Source organism: Melanostigma gelatinosum, assembly GCF_949748355.1.
Source record: "Melanostigma gelatinosum genome assembly, chromosome: 1".
In the NCBI taxonomy this organism is placed as follows: Eukaryota; Metazoa; Chordata; class Actinopteri; order Perciformes; family Zoarcidae; genus Melanostigma; species Melanostigma gelatinosum.
In genome coordinates, this window is record NC_136634.1 from 5,126,488 (window position 1) to 5,147,676 (window position 21,189).

Below are 21,189 nucleotides of genomic sequence, written 5' to 3' on the forward strand. Positions count from 1 at the left end.
CACAGCTGAAATGAACAAAAGTAGTATTTATTCAAAAGAAAGATTTAATCACAAACCCGTCTTTACAGATTCCCTTATGGGAGCCCATCAGCACTGTGGCCGCTCTGATATGAAGCTCTGTACCTGTTCTGGTCCTTTATTTTACAACGATTGTGATCTTTGGCTTTCCACAGGATCGCTGAACTGGTGCGGTCCAGTTTGTGCAGAGTCTCCTCTCAAAGCCTCGGTATGCATAGAAGTGCACACGCTATAGAGTTTGTAAAAAGGACTCTTGGTCGTTTATTTGAAAACAATTTGCAAACGGCTGTGCAGTCTGAGCTGGAAAAATGATCACGGAAGACCATTTAAATGGTAAAACTGAGGAATGTGCAGTGTGTTTAATTTCTTTGACTAATTGCAAAACTCTCGACTAAGCAGATAATCAGACTCTACACCTAGAAGCCGGAAACATCCTTCCTGATCCTTTTAAGTTCAATTTGACACGGTGGAGACTGTCCCGACTGTCTTCTTTTCTCTTATCGTTGGCATTTTTTAAAATTAAAACAAATAAGGCACAGAGAGATGACAGAAGGCACAGGATTCAAACATCCACTTGAGAGCAGAAACGGGAAGTAAACGATCAGAGAACAAATGCAGTGATCCTCCAGTCTGCTTCCATCAGGACATTTAAAGGATGTTTTCATATTAAAATGTCATGTAGATCCGAAAGGGATCAAGTGAGCTCAGTCTGCCTGGTTTGTGGAAGCACAAGAGTCACCAGGCCTCCGATCAGCAGCAGAAACGACACCAGCAGGACCGGCACGGCACAGTTTGTGTCCATCAACCGGCCAAAGGCCACGTTACCCATGATGGCCGCCACCCGGCCCACGCCGGTGAAGAAACCGAGAGCAGAGGACCTGAAACACACCAGGACAGAGAAATTGAAACCGCCACGCATAAGCCACTGTTACGCACTTTGCTGAACTTATGCTTGAAGAAACGTTACCGTAGCTGGGTCGGGTAGAGCTCCGTTCCCAGCACGTCCAGGGCGTTCCAGGTGATCACGGACACGCCGCTGAAGATGCAGGACAGGACCAGACTCTGGATCTTGGTCTGGACCATGTAGATGAGGAAGATGCTCAGACTGGACAGCAGCAGGCTACAGGCTGGAGACACAACAAGGAAGGTGGAGAGATGTCGGGACAAGAGACAGCTGGTTATGTGGATGGACATTTCTCAGCAGCATGATCTTGTGGTATAAGTGCATAAATGTTGATAAAATAGTGATCAAAAATACTGAAAGACTCACACAGTAGAGCCTTTCCTCCTAGTCTGTCTATCATGAGAATGGTGAAGATGTTTCCCGGTAGGTTTGATGCAGCAATGATGAAGCCCTCCATATACACTGTCAGGTGAGGAAGGTAAAATAAAATCCATTCATCGCTTTTCTATTCCAGATCATTCTGTTTCTTGGTCGCTGGAGTTTATCCCAGCATGCAGTTGGGTGGAACACAATGGGTAACGCTTTATTTTAGAGGTCTGTAATTCTCCTGGAAATAACTATGTAAATATGAACTAATTATAAGGGGGAATAAAAAAGAAAAGCTCAATTCAAACCCATTTATCATTGAAACTTTATCATTCATGTATTTTGAATTGTATTCTGGCCAACAGGTTAGTGTCTAGGTCATGCAAACAGTTAATTCAATTAAATGGAAGTGTAGAAGTGTAGCTACTGAACAGGGAACAGGGATTAGTCTGATCTGAGGCTCTTTGCCTTTAAACAGTCAGAGATGAATTTCAAATGCAAAGTAATTTGCCTGCAAGTCTAAACACACCCTGAGAAATTTAAGTCATCTGTTCATTTCTTTCCTCCCTTGTGTTACTTTTGTTTTAATAAACACCTCTCTAAATAATATCAATACCTCTTCTAACTATTTGGAAGTACTTTCATGAGATGTAATGTACCGTAATTGCACTAATGATGATTCGACCTCATTCTCAAAACTCCATATTTTCTTCTGTGGCTGAGCTATAAACTTGTGCTTCACGTCGCGTTCTGCGTTTGCTGCCTGCAGTAAAATCTGCATAACTTCTTTGTCATCCCAGATACACACCTGCCATCTTGACCGGGTAGCAGCTTTGGTTGTTGAGTGAAGACGGGAGCGACACGTTGGCGCAGGGCGAGCCGCCGTTCTCCATTCTTTCAAACAGCTCCGGGAACCACATCCATAGTCCGTAGTAACTATATACACACACACACACACGTTAAAAAAGAGATTTTAGCTTTTCGATGACAACAAATGGTACAGTACAGACAGTTTCAATGTGAAACTATAGAAGTGTTACACCGAGACTACAGTAACATGATGAAAAGTCACATAAGTTGTTAAAGGTGAACTTGTTTTTGCAGTTAAGTATCACGATTACTGGTTGTTGAAGATGAACTATTCACAGCGGTTATCTCTCGCTGTCATTTAGAGCTGCCTGCTGTAGATACATATCACATCAGCAGTGTTGAAAGACACTGAATTTGTAGACAATTCTGACAACACAGATATAAAGGAGAGCTCCAGTTTCACTGCAGATGCTCTTCAGCGTAGGTGGTTTCTCACCCGAAGGAGATGCAGTAGAAGACGATGAGCAGAGCGATGCTCCTGGATTTGAGCGGCCCATTAAACATCTGTTTAATGGGCCTCAAGACCTGCAAGTCAAACCAAAGACATTATGTACAAATGACAATGACGGTACATTTTATACAACAATCAAGGAAATATACCAATTATAAATAAAAGGAATAAGAATTATTACCAACAGGGCAGAATGCCCACAGGGGCTCGTAAAGTCCAGTCTTACTGTTAACTTGTTTGTGCTGAAACATTGAATATTCTTAAATAAATGTGTCAAACCCAATAACCACACAGTAAACTTGCATAGAAGTACATACAACCATGCTGCTTCAGGTCCTACAGACACATATTGAACAGTGATGGTCCCTGTGGGTCTACGAAGATGTAGAAGACAGGCATCACCCTTCAATATACACAGCAGAATTTGAAAAATGTGCTTTTACACAGTTCTGCAGCGGTCCTCAGATCAGACAACCTCTACAATCTCTCTGTGGATGTCGAGTTCGTGACGTCACCTTCTTCACAATACAGGCCAGTCTCTCTCTCCGTGAGCCCCGGGTTCTGGTCTCCTCCTGTTCCCCTCTTTGCTTGGAGCTGATGCATAAACCAAATTCCTTCAAAAGACGAGAATCAATACACTTAAGAGTTGAATGAAGGAAATGTTTAGAGAACTATAAAAAAAACACACAAACAATGTACTTTCATCACAAATATCACTTCCCTTTTGATTTCCTCTTTTGCTCTATTTCTGTTTTCTGTTTGTTATTCGTCATTTAAATCTCTATCCTATGCTACAAATATGTACATCACATGTTAAATGTGTCCACTAAAACCATGATGATGAGTATGAGAACATCACTCAGTTCATACCGGTAAATCCTTTCCTTTTCCCCTCATGTTCAGCTTAAACATCACTTGGAAGACGCGGATCGCCTCTTTCTCCCGGCCCGCCTGGCAAAGACGGGACCAAAATCTCAAAGACAGCTCGGAAAAAATAAATAAATAAATAAAACAGCAGGCTGCAAACACCAGAACTAGTCCGGGCCTTTAAATACCTCCATGAGGAACTTGGGGCTCTCGGGCATGAGCAGCCGGAAGAGGAGGGCTGAGGTGAGGCTGGGAACAGAGCAGAGCACCACGAACAGTCTCCAGCTCTGGAAGTCCAGGGTCCCCAGTGAGAAATGTGCCCAGGTTCTTGGGATCACCAACCAGGCCAGACCTGCAGACAAAAAGACAGTAACTCTTTGAACTTCGTTGTCTTATTTTGAAAGCGCCTGCCAAGGAAGTTCCTGCTTTCACCCTAAAGTTTAAATGTGTAAATCTTTGTGTTTGAAGGATGTATAAATACGATTAAGGTTTTTAAGGTGAGAACAATTTGACTAAACTTTGTATTGATCCAGCTTTGGGATTTCAGCCACCAGATGATTTATTTTTGACTACGAGCCGAGACTGAATCGCAATTTGTAGACGTGTTTGTAGTTTCTGGTGGTTAAGACTTGGACGATACGACTGCAATGTGCCCGGTTCTGGAGCTTTGTAGCCCTTCACAACCCTCTGTGTCTGCATTTCCTGTCTGCATCTCCACAGCCGCTATCAAATAAAGGCAAAATGACAAAGGAATATATATATATATATATATATATATATATATATATATATATATATATATATATATATATATATATATATATATATATATATATATATATATATATATATATATATATATATATATATATATATATATATATATATATATATATATATATATATATATATATATATATATATATATATATATATATATATATATATATATATATATATATATATATATATATATATATATATATATATATATATATATATATATATATATATATATATATATATATATATATATATATATATATATATATATATATATATATATATATATATATATATATATATATATATATATATATATATATATATATATATATATATATATATATATATATATATATATATATATATATATATATATATATATATATATATATATATATATATATATATATATATATATATATCAAAACATCTTATTTTTGAGGCATTGTTTTTGCTTTTCAGATATGGAATCTATAACATTTAAGCGTGTAGGTTGTTGTTAAATGCTAACAAAATAACTGCTCTGATATTTCGGTTAAAATGATGTGGTGTTCATACTTACATGAACATAACTCGCCAGTTCAGTGATATAATACGGACAGAAAACTCCACTAGAATGTTTCAGTTTTGTAGAAAGATCAATGAAACAAAACCTTCTCTGAGAAAATATAGTCACATAATATATTTTGTGTTATCCATAATATTGTGAAATTTTAACATTTAGGTGGAGCTTCAATTAAGCCCAGTAGATTTTCTTCCTCTTACTGCACTGGGATAGTATTTCTCTCTGTTATGTTCGTGTTTCTAAATTTTGCAAATAAAAAATGAAATAAAAAAACCTGCTACTGTAAGACAAGTCAAAACGTCTGTCATTAAAAGGCTGATTGATTACACCAGCGAGCTAATGTGCAAAATAATACACACCTCGTTTTAGCATGTGACATGTGACTAAGGTTTGTCAGCACTTTGGTGAAATTGTGTTTTTGATCCCACAACACTGACATTGTTGTGTTGCTATATTCTCCCACCTGCAGCCAGGATGTTTCCGGCCATCCAGAAGGTGGCCAGAGCGCTGATCATTGCACCTCTCCTCAGTCGGGGCATGAACTCTGAGAAGTACGAGAAGATAACAGGGATCGACCCGCCGACCCTGCAGAGGTAAACAAAAAAAGCTGTTCTTGTGTGCTTATTCGCTGCCGTTAACTCATGTTGGACATCACACAGTGGTTGGTCAAATGAGGGCACAGCTAGATTGAGACCGTTGTTTTCCCAAAAAGTCCTTCATGAAGGAACATGTAGGTTCTGTAAGAATAAAAACTGAGACCTGTTGCTGCAGTGTGATCTCTCCAAGCATGGAAATACATAGACAAACATACTGCAGTCACCGTTTGGCCGTCAGCTAAACAAAATATGTAAATCGTATTCAAATCATGTGCTCACCCGATGCCGCTGATGAACCGCAGCAGCAGGAAGAGCCAGAACCACGGAGCCACGCTGGCCAGACCTCCAAACACCCCGTTAACCGTCAGGGACACGACCAGGACCCTGCGCCGCCCCCTCTGGTCCGCCAGGTATCCCCACGCGTAGCCCCCCACCATCATTCCTAGAAAACAGGAAGTAAGACAATAACATGCAAACATCAGTATTCAGCTGTAAGCATAGTTCTGCCAGACTCAACTGTAGTCTTATTTTCCTTTAGTGTTGATTTTACAACTAGACTGAACAATTTAGGCTCTTTTTTGTTTTATACGGTTTTATACAAATGTTGGTAACATTTCTAAAATCTAGTTTTAACCCCTCTACACTGCAGCATCATGTGTTTGTTGTCACCAAACATTAGGTTTTTAATTAGTTTAGACAAACAACAAAAATCCACAACAAAAATCCACCTATATTTTAATTTCCCTTTTGTGTTAATTGTTATTATCTAAATTTACCTCTTCTCTGCTGTCCCAACAAACCATTATTTTCATTATCAACCAATCTGTTGAGTATTTTCTTGATTAATTGTTTAGTCTACAAAATGCTAAAATATATAATAACATTTAAAAAAGTGCCATTCACAGTTTCTGAGAGCCTATGGTGATGTCTTTAATGTGCTTGTTTTGTCCGACACACAGTCTAAACCCCAAAAATATTAAAACCTTGTCATGTATGACAAAGAAAAACAGCAAAACCTCTCATCTGAGAAGCCAAAACCAGAGAGTAATTAGCATTATTGCTGAAGAAAGAAACCTGGAACGACGATCACAACGATTGCCGATTAATTTCTCTGTCGATCGACCTCGGCTCCGTTCAATTGAATGATTGTGAATCACCGAGGAATATGCTGGCAGTGAGCAGGCCCATGTCCGAAGAGCTCAGCAGCAGGTCGCAGCGCGCTGTTGGCAGCAGAAAAGACACGCAGAGGATCTCCACGGCATCGCTGGCATTGGCCAAACCGCACACCACCAACAGCAGCCAGTGGAACGCTCCAAACCCTGAGAGACAAAAGCAGAACAACGAGAGAAGTTATCCATTAAACAATCACCTGACCTCTTTACAGGCTTGTTTCTGATACACATTCAACAGTGGTGTAGTGCAGCTGCCCTGCTCATGACGGTCAACAGACACTTTAGGTTAGAAAGATGTAATCCTCTCCAAACGACATATCTAAATCCTCAAAACTGATTCACCAAGTCCCCCTCCCCCCCCACACACAACAATGACAGCCAAAGGTAACAACAAAACCATCAAACCTGCTTCCTCGACTGCTTCCTCATATGTTAATCTTCTTTCTGCGCTCCCGCCAGCATCACATGTGATGTTTGACGTGCTCCTGTCGAAAATTATTTCTCCTAAAAAGCAGCAAAAAACACAAACAGGTCAAAGGGAACAGAGGTCCCAGATGAAAAGGGATATTTAAGATGCTATTTTATTGTTGGTACATATCACGCCACACATTTAGAGGTTGGTCTTATTATCAAATGAAAGCACTCAACACCTCAATCAACCAATGTTGGAAACTGTCACTACAGATAAAGTGTTTTTATTTTAAGAAGAATAATTCGTTTTTCCACCAAATTACTGAAAACTACAAAAAAAAAACCTGAGCCAGGAAGTATTTGAGTGCTGGTTGGTTTCAAGGGCTCATGTCGCGGAGTAGATTAATTGATTAGTTAATTGACCGAATGTTAATCAACAACTAATAGCTACTATTTTGATAATTGATTCATCATTTATTGGCATTTCAAGCAAAATGCCAATATAGGCAGTTATTGTATTATCAATTACTCCGCAGATTATTTGCCCAATAACTGATGGTTTGCTCTGTAAGAATGAGAAAATGGTGGAAAAATACCCATAACTATCTGTATGCATTGTATTTTATAATATTTTATATGTTTTGTTTGTATAAAATCTGAATCATGAAGAGGAGCTAGCTGTTAAATAAATGTAGTGCAGTAAAATATAGTGCAATATTTCCCTCTGAAATGAAGTAGTAATAGTAGAAAGTAGCATTAAATGGAAATACTCGAGTAAAGTACAAGTTCCTCAAATGTGTACTCAAGAACAGTACTTGAGTAAATGTAGGCTACCTATTTATACAGTATATAGTCAGTAAAGTTGTCATAGAAATGTTGTGGAATCTAATGTAATAGTAGGAAGTAGTATTAAATGGAAATGCTCTCAGTTAGGTACAAGTTCCTCAAAATTATACTGAAGTAGCAGTTATAGTTGTGTAAATGTAAATGTCATGCACTACAAAGCATGTTTTTTCTTCTTCTGCGTGGATAATGTTTATAAAACAACAACTAAAAGAACAACATTACCTCTAAATAAGGTGAGAACTACTGAGTGGTGTGTTGTCAAGACCGAGTTAAACTCACAGTATCAACAAACTCTTACCTTCATCCGGGTCCCTCTCGTTTTCCCCCAGGTAGGTCACACCTGTGAGAAGAGGATCTCGTGCCTCCGCGTCTCCGGTATGCACGTGACGAAACATCACCACCCCGGACGTCTCTAATATGGGCACAGATTGAAACTACAACCCCTGCCCAGTTCCATGTTATAATGTTGCATCTGTCTCGTGACTGCTATAGCTAACAGTGAAGCTAACCAGGAAGTAAAGGAGGGAGGAGGGAGAAAAAAAAAGACAGCGGCGGTTTGCACGTCCTGGACCGCCACACTCACTCACTCTGCTCGCGCTAAGTTGTAGCTCCGATCTTCAGGTGACCTGCAGAGCTTTAGCTTCACGCGAGACACGTCTGACCGTCTGTGCAAGCAGCGAGCAGTTGACTGTTGCCTCCCCGCGTGTGTGTGTGCGCGCGTGTGAGTTTGTTTTTTATAAGATTGAAGATGGCGACCAGCTCGGAGCGCAGTCCTCCTCCGTTCTCCGACTCCGAGGACCAAGATGTGCTGGAAGAAGTCGGAGGCCGAGACAGTGACGAAGACGACGACCTCTTCATGAGCACAGTATGTCTGAACGGAGCTAATAACGTCGGTGTTCACGCTAAGCTAAGCTGCCTCCGATGTTTTTGGCTAACTGACACGAACTGCAAAAAGACTAGTGGGCTATAACGTCACAGCAAAGAGAGTTAATGAGGCGCTTTAGGCAAAAGTTTGTGGAATGTTGTTGGCACACATTTCGCTTGTTTTAGCGTTGAGGAAACTGTAAAATAAATAAAGTTGACTGTGACTTAAAGGATCAAAGCAGTATCGAGTATTTTGATGCATAAACTCCACCTTCTATCACCGATTTGTTGCTTTTAAACATCTTTTGTGGTGATCTTTTAACGCTGTTGTAACACAAACTCCCATTTTGGTATTTTTCTTCCTGAAAAGTTGCATTGATTTTTATCAGGTTGATTGGGCAACCGAGATGACTCCCTTGTGTCTCACAGAAGTTCCTACTTTGCTCAGTATGTGGATGTTTCCTGTGCAGAAATGTCTTCTACATGTCGAGGTTAACTTGCACTAAAAACCCTCTCGTGCAGACTTTTACGACATGCAGTGATGAAGCTAGCAGCAGCTACATGTTAGCAGTCTGGAGGGAATGTGGTCTGTGTTTCTTGTTTTGTGAAAGTTGACATCATCTTGGATTCATTTATTCATAGAAATAAGTGGTTTAAAATTCACTTTCCTTTTTTGTTTTTAATGAGTATTAAAAAAAAGATGGCTCGCGCAGCCTCCTGTCATGTGAGTCACATGACAGGGACAGTGGCTGTGGTCACGCGGTCAGAATCCGGATGTTTTCCCACAGTCAAAGTTCAGAGGAGAGATTGGAAAGTTGCTGTCTTTGATTTTTTTTTCACTGCTGCGTGGAAAACATTACTCAGCAAGTTGTGGATGTTACGTTTGGAAAACATTTTTTTAAGCTGATGTAATGTTTGGAGATTCATTCAGAGTGGCCTCATATATCTATCTATCGCTATCTATCTATCTATCTATCTATCTATCTATCTATCTATCTATCTATCTATCTATCTATCTATATCTAAAAATAAATAAAGATGGGTGTGACTATTGGTTCATTGTTGAGCTCTCAGGCCTCTAGTTGTTTGTTATATTTATTTCAAGATGCACTATGTTAAGAATGTATTTAGAGTATTACTCAATGTGATAATTAGCAACCACGCATGTTATTTACACTATACCTCTGCTGAGAGTTGTTTCTTATGTGGGAGTGGACTAAATATTCCACCTCTCACAATGAGTTTGAGGAAGTTGTGTTTTCGCAATATTAAAGTGAAAACTCCTGGGTAAAGACCACACAACTGGATACCAGAGACTCGGGATAATGCTGCAGGAACAGTTTAAGAAGGTTTATGGACATTTTGATTTTGTTGACATTGATGGTAGGAGGAAATGTATTCGTTTAGCCAGTTCGCTAGATGCACCAAGTGGAGAGGTGTCTCTTGTATTCTTCTAAATATTACACCTCTCTGTATAAAACCATGCAATTCAACTGCAGCCTCCAAAATGATCATAAAGTTTAATCAACACCTCTCTATAAATGTTTCAAATAAACCTTAACTTTACAATCTTTAAGAAAGTGGGATTTATTGCAGGACTGTTGTGTTGCTTTCAGCTAGAAGTACCTCGTCTCTATTGTCTGAGAAAGCTATTTCAGAAACACGATGCAAGGTTTCACCATGAGATTGCGAGCTACTTCATTTTTCATTTCAAAGGATTATTTTTGTTATCAGCTACAAACCCAGTAGCCTGGAAGTAGGTGCTTCCAAAAGTGTCATCTAGCAAAATATAAATGTGTTAGGATGTGACTATGGCTGATGAGTGTGTGGAAGTTGTGTTGTTTTTTTCAGCAATTTTATATTCAAAATAAATGCATCCGTCATGTAAATATCATACAAGAGACGTGGACAATGCTGCAGCGACAGTTTTGTTTAAGTTTGTGGTATGAGGAAGTGTAATAAATAATCTTTTGGTTGAAGTATTTCCTTCCAGACTGTAACAATGACAGTCCTGGAATACATATGACAAAGTGTGGAAAAGGGATTAGGTGGTTAATCTATTAGTTGATTGACAAGAAATGTATCGCTATTTTCATTTCAGTCGTTTGCCAAGCAGAATTCAACGGTTCCAGTTTCTCGAATATGAAGATTTGCTGCTTTGTTATGTTCAGTATGATTGTAGATTTAATATCATTGTTTTGGACTGTTTGTCAGACAAATCAAACAATTGGAAGACATCACATGTAGCTGAAGGAAATTGGGAGTTTTGCAGTTTGTCATTTTATTGTCCAGATGAATAACCCAGAAAACAATTGACCGATAATTGTTGGGTACAGCCCTATTCAAAACTCTAAAACAAAACATATTTTTTCCCTTTTCCCCTCATCTCCAGACCGACACCACACTGCCACCTGCCAGTCATCCCAGCGATGTTTTAATGAAGCCTCCCAGTGACATCATGGATGATCCCATAATCGAGCCCGTCGGCAGCCAAGCGGAAATCAAGCCAACGTGCGAAGTCGTCAGCGAACCCTCGGATGACTTTGTCGACCTCACAAACAACATAACCGACTCTCCTGAAGCTGAAAGTGCCTTCGCAGACGCTGCTATAGACACAACTGAAATCCCTCTAGATGAACCCTCAGATGAGTTTGTTGACATATTTGGAGGTGAAAGTGAAGCTCAGCGAGAGGAAGTCGTCGTGGTGGCGGCTGTAACTGTTGAGGCAGCAGCGGATAAAAGTGAAGTGGCCAGCGACGTGACGGGTCCACCCGACTATAGGAAAACAGGAAGTGATGATGAACAGGAAGCAAAAGAAACGGCCACTGATTCCATTATCGACCTCAGTGACGATTTGCCAGCCAGTGAGACGCCACAGCCACCACCTGCCAGTGACACATTTGTTGACCCTCTGGTTGACTTCCTGAGTGATGCTCCACCCTCTGCTGATGCCAAAATACCCAGCCGTGCAGCAGTCGATCTGTTTGAAGATGAGGGGAAGGACTTGTACACGGAACCACGGCAGACCAAATCTGCCAAGCAGCTGCAGAAAAGCCTCTTCGGCGAACGGGACGAGGATCTGTTCGGTGAGCCGCTGGGTGCCGCTTCAAAGAAACCCGTCAGCAGACAGCTGAAGAGCAAACCCGTCACAACCAAAGCTGCCAGTGACGTTAGCGACACAGGCGGTCCTCTGCAAGACAGTGGTCCTGCTGACATCTTCTCCGAGGAGGCCGTCACCACAGTGCCCAGCATCAAAAAGACCAGCACGGTCAACTCCAAGACTAACGGAGTCCACTCTGAAGAGGAGGCCGATATATTTGCCGGTGGGTCCACAATTTTTTATTAATGTGTAACATCTATTCTAAGATTTAGTGTTCGACAGGGAGAATGAGGGACAAAGGGAGCGTCTCATTCACAACAGATTTATGTGAGAACGGTTCCATTCAAAGTCAGGTGTGCAACAGATGACTGCACTCTGGGTTAAAAGTACTACAATTTAACAACACCTGATGGTCATATTATAGCATTTCAGTGTGTTTTTCACTTTCCAGTGTTTATTTTTTGGAGGTTTAATGTTATGAGATGGCGGACAGTAGAAAGCTGACAGGAAATGAATAAAGACAGACTGAGGATGACGCGTAACAAAGGCTCACTGCTGGACTCAAACCAGGAAATGAATTTCATGGTCAACATCTTAAAATAATTTTGCATCGCAGTACACAACGTTGGATTCATGACGGACAGTTTAATGGAATCCTTAAAATCTTTTTTTAACTCCACGCATCTTTTCCTTGTTAAATCCTGGCGCCTGCATTACCCACAATGCAACTTGAACGCTGACGGTTCGGTCAGAGATTAAAGTGTGTTGTGTTAGTCTACACCCCCAGACTTTTTTATTTTCAAACTAGTAGTCTTCAGACCAAACCGTTGCCGACTCTATTGGCATTACTTTAGGCTATTTGTCAACTTTATTACATGTGCTCCACAACACCTGTAATCAAATCTTTGTGTGTACAAACGGTGGAGTTCCCTTTTACCGCTCCAATAAAACCTGCAATAAAACACAGTGACTGAATTGTATTAAGCTACAGGCTCAAAGCAAAAAAGACAAACGCACCAGAGTCCATGTCTGTGCATGAACGTGCATATTTAGACCATCCAGGATGTAAAGTAAATAATGAACGTCTCTCGTCACGTTTCCATTCAGCATGTAACGTCCTCGGTCTGGTTTCTTTCCTGTCCGTCTCTCACAGAAGCCACGGTGGAGCTTTCTCTGGACAGTCCGCGGGACGAGAGAATGAAAGATGTGCCGATCGAACCGTCTGCGTCCGCCCCCTCCGTGTCGGCAGCTGCCAGCCTGGCCAAGCCCCAGTCTGCTTCCCTGGAGGAGGTACGCGCATATCTAATCCAAGAGTGAAATCTCTGCAGCAAAGTAACCCTGGAAAACTGTTTAGGGATTTGCAAGTTTAAGGTTTCTGGAATATCAGAATTTGCATGTTTATTTACTTGTTTAACGTCTTACCAGAACGAACATTTCAAAATAAGCTGTTAGAAATATTCAGTGTACTGTTCAATAGAAGTGTTTGGCGACTTCAGGCAGTGTTACACTTTCTGTTCAATGTTTGTTTCAGTTGGATGAAGAGGAAGAAGACGAAGAAGAGCAGGAAGACAAATTTGAGATCGCTATCTCTGTCAAAGACCCTGAAAAAATAGGTGAAGCTTATTTCAGTTTTATTCTTTATTTATTTGCCATAAGGCTAGTATTGCTACACTACTATAAACATCAAGCAAGCAACGGTTGTTTTGAGGTGCTTGACTCCTTGATTTAGTTATTTCAAACTTGTGAAGAAGACAAAGGAGTCAAGTAGTGAAACTAGTGATGAAGTATGATGAAGGACCACGGGCAGCTCGCCTTGAGTAATACTCTGTAAGTACGCCTATCAATTTGTGTCTTTTTTGTTTTTCAGGGGATGGGATGAACGCCTACATGGCCTACAAAGTAACCACACAGGTAAAAACTTGTTGAAATGAAGCATTTCATTTGACCTAAAGTTGTTCTTCTTTAATCCAGAGGACGTTCGCTCAGTTACTCATTGGATGTGTGGTAACAATGTCCTAAAAGAGGAAATACTGGTCAGCGTCTTGTAGGGAAAACGCCTACGCACTGGTCTTGGAAGGCAAACATAGATTACATCAGAGTTTCATAGTAATCCACCAAATTTCAGCCTCTTGGGGACATCAACTCCAACCAATACCGTGAATGTGTTTCAGACCCCACTGCCCATGTTCCGCAACAAGACATTTACAGTGAGGCGACGCTTCAGCGACTTCCTCGGCCTCTACGAGAAGCTGTCTGAAAAGCATGGACCAAATGGATTCATCGTGCCTCCGCCACCAGAGAAGAGCATTCTGGGTAGGCTGACTCGGCTTCACTGTTTCCTCTGATACTGTAACTTTAAACGTTTTCTCCATCAGCTGTAAGAAGGGTTGTTATCTTGCACAGGTATGACGAAGATGAAGGTGGGAAAGGAAGATTCCTCATCTGCAGACTTTGTTGAGAGAAGAAGAGCCGCTTTGGAGAGGTAGAGGAGAATAGATTGAATATTAAAGCTGCTTTATGACAATTCAGATACAAAGACCATAACGTTCTGAGCTGTTATGATGTTGCCCTGCTCATAAAAAAACAGGAAAGTGAGGTTTTTCTTTGCATTTTCCCATTCAACAGATATCTCCAGAGGGTCGTAAATCACCCGTCACTTCTCCAAGATCCGGATGTTCGAGAGTTCCTGGAGAGAGAGGAAGTAAGCCAAAAAGTTTGGAGAGTCTTGGTGATCGGTGCCTTTTTACAAAATACACATCTATTTAGTTTTATGCCTGAGCCGCAAGAAATACATCGCCCGCAAAGAGACCACATGTCCATCAACCACTCAACCTGTGTCACCTTGTATTCCTGAGGAAAACCTTGTTTTTCTCACATGCGTCCACTGTGTCGTTTACCGTGAAGGTGTGCGAGAAAAAACGTTTTTACAGTTTTCTTTAATACTTAAAGGTCTTTCTGATTTAATGACACTTTCAGAATAATCCTTTTTTACCACTTCTTGATCACTTTGTGAATCTGAAGCGTTAGTATGTTTGTAACTGCAGTCTGGTGACGGCTGTATTGTAATATGCCTTCAGTTGCCCAGAGCAGTGAGCACCCAGGCTCTGAGCGGCGCCGGCTTCCTGAAGATGATCAACAAAGCAACAGATGCTGTCAGTAAAATGACCATCAAGATGAACGAGTCAGACGTGGTGAGTTCAGCTGTAAACGGACACGTTGTTGCATCACAGCTTCTCAGGAAGAGCAGATTCATCTTTGTTGTGGGGAAATCTGAATTTTCCAGTAAAAAGCAGAACATTTCACGCTCTCAGCAAATGTCATGCCACTCAGAACATTAGCTTGTTTGATTTTCATTATTTTACTGTTTATTTAGTTTGATCGCATAGTTGACTAAAGATGAAGCCGATCAAAGGACCAGTTTGTAAAGAGCTGTTATATAAAGAAACTGAGCTGTGACGCTGATTTCCTCTTGATCTGAGTTCACCACACGCATGCCTTCACTGAGCCGCTTCACACATTCAAGCTGAACACGTGGGATTTCTATGACTCATCTTCATACTTAAAGTTATAATTATTTCACCGTAGTAACCAACAAACTGTGGTAAAGTATTGAAGTTCAATCATCATACAAATGTAATGCATGAGTCAAATTTGTATCCATTTTTGACCCGACGTGACGTGTTTTGTGGTGATGTGGCTTTGTAATGTGATGGAGCGAACAGATGTTAGAGTTTGTACAAACCCTTCGTGTGTTTTGCTGTAGTGGTTTGAAGAGAAGCTGCAGGAGGTGGAGTCTGCAGACCAGCAGTTCAGGAAGCTCCACGCGATGGTCGAATCTCTGGTCGTCCACAGGAAAGGTTCGTCGTCTCCCTTCCAACTGAGATCAAACCTGCATTCTTTATACTGGCCAGCAGGGGGCGACTGCTCCGGTTGAAAAAGTAATTTGATTGTGTCGAAGAAAAGTACCCGGTGTATCTTAGTTTTCTTTACCAATGCGCTCCATAGAAAGTGATATTTTTACACAAACCCACGTCCAGAGAGTATCTTACCCAGATGATCGCGTGCCTGTTTTTGGTGTTTCGAAGAACACGGTGGACGACGCCTGCTTTACCTTTACGTCTGTCTCTCTCTTCCCCTTCAGAACTGTCATTGAACACGGCCAGTTTTGCCAAAAGCACGGCCATGCTGGGCAGCGCAGAGGACAACACCGCGCTGTCCCGAGCGCTCTCTCAGCTGGCAGAGGTGGAGGACAAGATGGAGCAGTTACACCAGGAACAGGCCACGAACGACACTTTCAGCTTTGCAGAACTCATCGCAGATTACATCCGCCTGCTTGGAGCCGTGAGGGTACTGAAAATATCCGTCTTTCTGGATAGTTTAATTTAATAAATCACGGCCAATGTTAAAGCACCGAAAGCACTTTCACTTTTAAAAGGTTAGGAGGTGACTTGAGACATATGTGAGTGAAATTAGACGAGATATGTAGAGTTTTGAGTCATTACATTTCTGTGCTGGTCTCACAGAAACATATTGTGTTATCAGACCATTTATGAGTAAAAAGTTTATTTGCTGTATACAAAGACATTGTAGAAAGGGATCAGTAATTGTTTCTTGAACATTGAAATTCCTCTCAGATCATGTCGGCGCTCGTTCATTTGAAACTATTTTGTAAATGTAAAACAAACATGAAATGATCCTCTGTGTCCGTGGCCTGCAGGGCTCGTTTGATCACCGGATGAAGGCGTGGCAGCGCTGGCAGGATGCTCAGACCGTGCTGCAGAAGAAGAGGGAGACTGAGGCCAAACTGCTGTGGGCCAACAAGCCCGACAAACTGCAGCTGGCCAAAGAGGAGATCTCCGAGGTACTAACATCTCAGGCCAAAAGCAACAAAGTGGACCCGACTTCAGGGCTGGAGTTTGATGTTTGAATCACAAATGAGCCTCTTGAAAAGCTTTCATATTGTTCCTATCATCAGAAACATGGAGCACGGTCAAACAAATGGAGTTAACTTTCCCTCTCGTCTTGTTCACAGTGGGAGGTTAAAGTGACGCAGTATGAGAGAGACTTTGACAGAGTTTCTGCCACCGTGCGCAAGGAAGTCACCCGCTTTGACGTACGGACGTTTATCCTTCGCCACATCAGGTACGAGACCGCTGAAGATGATATTCAGTACTGATCGGTGGATTTCTTCTCTATTTATCTGATCATACAGAAAGAAAAGGCCAGGAACTTCAAAAGAGAGATCATTAACTACTTGGAGTGTCTGCTTCACTCTCAGCAACAGGTGAGAACGTGAATATTTCACGTTTCCATAATCAAGTATTCTTCATCAGTGTACATCTGTAAATAGTTTTTAACTTTTAGTTAGTTTAAGACTTTTCCAACTGTGGCAGTCCTTGTTTTGTCATGTCACAGAATCATGTCTTGTGATTTAGATGATTTGGAGCTGGTGATTTTATTTAGAAAGAATCATTAGTTCATTAGTAATAACTATAAATTATCAAAATGAAAAGTAACAATAGATGTTTCTTTAAGGAAAAGTAAATATAAGCTCAGGAGGGAGGTATGAATGAATTTTAACAGGATGTAAGGAAAAGGAAAGATTCGGCTTTCAACTAACAATTCATTGTATTATTAATTAATCTCTACTATTAATTAATACTTTTAAAAAAGTAGTACATGAAAGTATTTTAAAAAGCCTCTTTCCAAGTTTCAAGAGCCCAAATAATGTGTTCAAATGTACAGTTGAGAAAAGCAATACATTTCATTATTTCATTTCAGAAAGTGAAGTTTTAATTTTCCGTCTGTTGACAAAGTGATTCTGAACTACGAAAGCTTGTCTGTTTGTTTTCGATGACTCCGTCTCTCTTTCTTTCCTCCAGCTCATAAAGTACTGGGACGCTTTCTTACCAGAAGCAAAAGCAATCGCCTAATCCGGCCGTGTGGACGACTAAACAGGCTGCCTTTTTCTGATACACTTTACCTCTTGCCTTTAAACCAAGGAAAATGCAAATGCGCGCGTTGTAAAGGGAGATACAATCAACCTGTTTTTTTAATCACCTTTAACATATAGCTCTGTACTCTATTGTATTAATAATTGTATATTTTCATTTAACCTTCCACAAATATTTTCTTAATGGATGAAAAGAGTTTGCGTATACAAAGATATGGACGCAGGAAAGAGAGAGAATAGACGAATGATTCCGGGAAATGACCCGAGTCCGTAGTTCTCAGGATTCTCTCCGTCGTGTGATCGGGAGCTCCTTCACATCAGCGGTGGTTAATTGTTTACGGCGCGGCTGCTCGCTCATCAAATAGTTCTGGGGACCCAGATGAAGAAAGTGGCCAAGAGTCTCACTATGTTTTTTTTTTTTTTACGACTCAAAGGGATAAAATAACAAAAAAATAAAGAGAGAATTATGAGCACTTCCACCAGGTGGGTCACGTACTTGAGTACCAGCCATGTTGTTTTTTTTGTTTCAGATTTAAGATACTATTGATGCTGAAGGGGGGGGGGGGGTGCAGGGTATTGAGAGGCATTAGATTAGGCTACAGCTGTGGTCAAGGGTTGCATTGTAGGTCAAAGCTTGTGAGTTTAATGATTTACATACGATTTCAATCATAGTGCAAACGTTACTCTTATGTCTGTGCCTTTTTAAGTCAGAATGGTGTTTTTGGTATCTTCCAGTTTGGGAGAAAGTTGTGCAGAGGCTTGATTAAGCGTTACTTCAGCAACTGCCATAACGATATGATGAGTGTCAATGCTGGGGTTGAAGAACGATACTGGTGTTTTCATGTTAACGCCCATTTACTACAAATTACGTAGTTTTTCTCTATATACCTGCGTATAACTCTGGAAAGTAGCGCATTCAAAAAGAAAACAACAACTTTCCAGACAGGTTATTGTATGGAAATCAACCTGCACAGACTTGAAACAGTTAGCATCATGTCTGAGTCTGTTTCTAGTGCGTCATTGTTGTGTGATAATGCAGTATAGTGAGTGTCAGTTGACACCTTTTTAAGGCATAACCAAGCAACAATGACTTCCTTTAGGATAAATGCTGACATGCCCACTGTATGGAGTAGCATTCCCAAGCAGGTTTCAAGTCTCTGCAGTACATTTTCATGCTGTGGAAGTGAAATGATTGGAAAGCAAACGGATTATAGGGTTCTGAATTCTGCTTTAAGATGTGGTTGGCAGTAATATGAGGGTTGCAAATAAAAAATATTTCAATTATGTGTTACTCTCTCCAAAAAAATTTTCATTGTTTGTTCTATAAAATGACAAAATAATTTAAAAAAATGTTTCAGAGAGCCCAAGAAGACATCTTGAAATAGTTCTGTCTGACTAACGATTAGATTATTCTTTTTATGTTAAAGGTACCCTGTGGAGTTTCTGACCAGTGATGGAGGTATGGAGCAGTTTTTGTGACGTTTGGGTCCCTATTTTCATACTACTTCACATGGCGCGGTACAGTCCTGCAGATTGTCACACCTTTTTCCGCTGATTAACACTTGGTGACGTGCCGAGAAACGCAGCAATGCGCCAACCAAGGCAAGGAATACAAATACTGCCAGATTGGAAACTTAGATACAAACTGCCGATTTCAAATTCCTCCACACACGCACACAAAAAAGAAACAAGATACTTAATGCACTTTGTTTGAGAAACGGTGGATGTACATACAGTTTGTGCAAGAAGTCAACAGGGTACCTTTAAGTTACAGTGATAGAGCAGATAAGACGCAGATCCTCACATTCGAGGAACTGGAACCAGCAACTGTTGGGGCATTTTTGCATGACAAGTTATAATCATCAGAATTTTATGTTGATTTATTGTGTTGATCCCGTATTCATTTCAGCGCTAAATAATACTGTCGTAAATGGGCAACAACATGCTAAAAACGATTTGCTGTTGACTTGTAGACATGAGATTGATGTCAAATACTAAACATGTCATGATGAACCTGAAGCCTTGGTCTGCAGTTTGACAAGTTTTGAGTGTTAACATCAAGCGGGAACAAACTCGTCACATGTGGCACGGCTGCCATCTTTTGATTACAGCTTTAACTTCACGTTTGCACGCACCTGAGGTTGTGTAGTGACAAGCTGCACTTTCGTGTAGGCACCTATGCACATATGCAGGCTTTTTCTTTTTTTACAGTTTGTTTTGTTTTTATTAGGTCACATTTTTTGACTGTTATACAGCACTCAGATAAAACTGGTTGTTTGTGCGGCCTCGTACTGTATGTCATCACTTGTCAATGTGCAGAGCAATGTCAGCACTGTGTCATAGAAATTACTTTAAAATCAATAAAAGTTGCACTGTTTACACTTGGAAATTTCATTAAGAACTTCAGACTTCCGTGTCTTATTTCTCCACTTGGGTTGTTTTCTTCCATCACATTAGGTCCTTATAAGTGGTATAGTTTCAATTATGTCAGTCTTACTGTAGTATGTTGATTAATTTCATAGAATAATATCCCATAATAAATGTCCTAGTATAGTATTTAATCAAAAGTAAAGCCTTCATAGTTACACCATGAAGACACATGTCAAAAAAGATTTCATAGTATAGTACGCTGTAAAGAAGTAATTGTATAGTATGTCATAGTATAGTATGTTAAAGTTACAGTATTAAAAAACGTTACAGTATGGCATTAGGAGTCTTATTAAAGTTACAGTAGAAAAATGCATTTAAAAAACATTTCATTTCCGGTTTTATTTTGAAATGTCTTGCTTGCTGTGTCCTGTTTGACTTCCTGTCTGTTTTCTCCCGTCTTGCTTCCCTTGAGTTTCCTCCGCCAATCAGCAGTCATGTCTGCCCACCTGTGTCTTATTGTCCGATTAGTTTTAGTATTTACTGTCATGACTTCCATCTGTTGGTTGTCTGTCTGCTGTTTTATTGGACGGAAGCCTGAAAGCTTTTCAATTATTGGGTATTTTCTGCGCCCTCCACATCTTCTCCTGCGTTTGCGTCCATCTCCATCTCGCCATACAGAAAGTCATACAAAGTCTTTAATATGTGATAAAAAGTCATCGTATATAAAGTATGAAAACATAGAATAGTATGTCATAAAAAGGTCCTACTTTAGCATGTCACAGTACAGTGTCATTAAAAATGAATTTGAAAAGTATAGCATATTTAAAACAATGTAGAGATTCACATTACAGCACATCATTAAAAAGTTTGGTAAACAGTCATAGAATAGTATGTAAGGACTTAGTCCCTTATTACTTGTAACTGCCGCCTTGTTACATATTACACAACTAGTTTCCACAGACTGATGATTCGGAACTTTTGTGTAAAATCAGTGACGTTACCTTCACCAGAGCCTCCTGACGCTTCACAGACAGCCACAGCGTTGCCTTA

At 40.4% G+C, this 21,189-nt stretch overlaps 2 protein-coding genes across 2 annotated transcripts; one reads left to right on the plus strand and one right to left on the minus strand.

Moving 5' to 3' along the window:
• Nucleotides 1-30: 30 nt before the first annotated feature.
• Nucleotides 31-8,549, minus strand: sv2 (synaptic vesicle glycoprotein 2). Its single transcript, XM_079275144.1, has 14 exons — nt 8,440-8,549; nt 8,151-8,264; nt 7,001-7,099; nt 6,581-6,742; nt 5,703-5,865; nt 5,291-5,412; nt 3,665-3,828; nt 3,480-3,560; nt 3,125-3,223; nt 2,595-2,683; nt 2,097-2,224; nt 1,289-1,384; nt 986-1,145; nt 31-896 (listed from the first exon to the last, which is right to left on the minus strand). The coding sequence occupies exons 2-14, from the start codon at nt 8,245-8,247 to the stop codon at nt 713-715; spliced, it is 1,644 nt and encodes a 547-aa protein (XP_079131270.1). The 5' UTR covers nt 8,248-8,264; nt 8,440-8,549; the 3' UTR covers nt 31-712.
• Nucleotides 8,260-20,163, plus strand: snx1a (sorting nexin 1a). The gene is made up of 15 exons (XM_079275131.1): nt 8,260-8,717; nt 11,109-12,039; nt 12,970-13,106; nt 13,348-13,429; nt 13,684-13,727; nt 13,988-14,129; nt 14,220-14,298; nt 14,442-14,517; nt 14,894-15,007; nt 15,580-15,673; nt 15,958-16,163; nt 16,534-16,677; nt 16,849-16,929; nt 17,029-17,100; nt 17,699-20,163. The coding sequence occupies exons 1-15, from the start codon at nt 8,601-8,603 to the stop codon at nt 17,747-17,749; spliced, it is 2,370 nt and encodes a 789-aa protein (XP_079131257.1). The 5' UTR covers nt 8,260-8,600; the 3' UTR covers nt 17,750-20,163.
• Nucleotides 20,164-21,189: the final 1,026 nt, after the last annotated feature.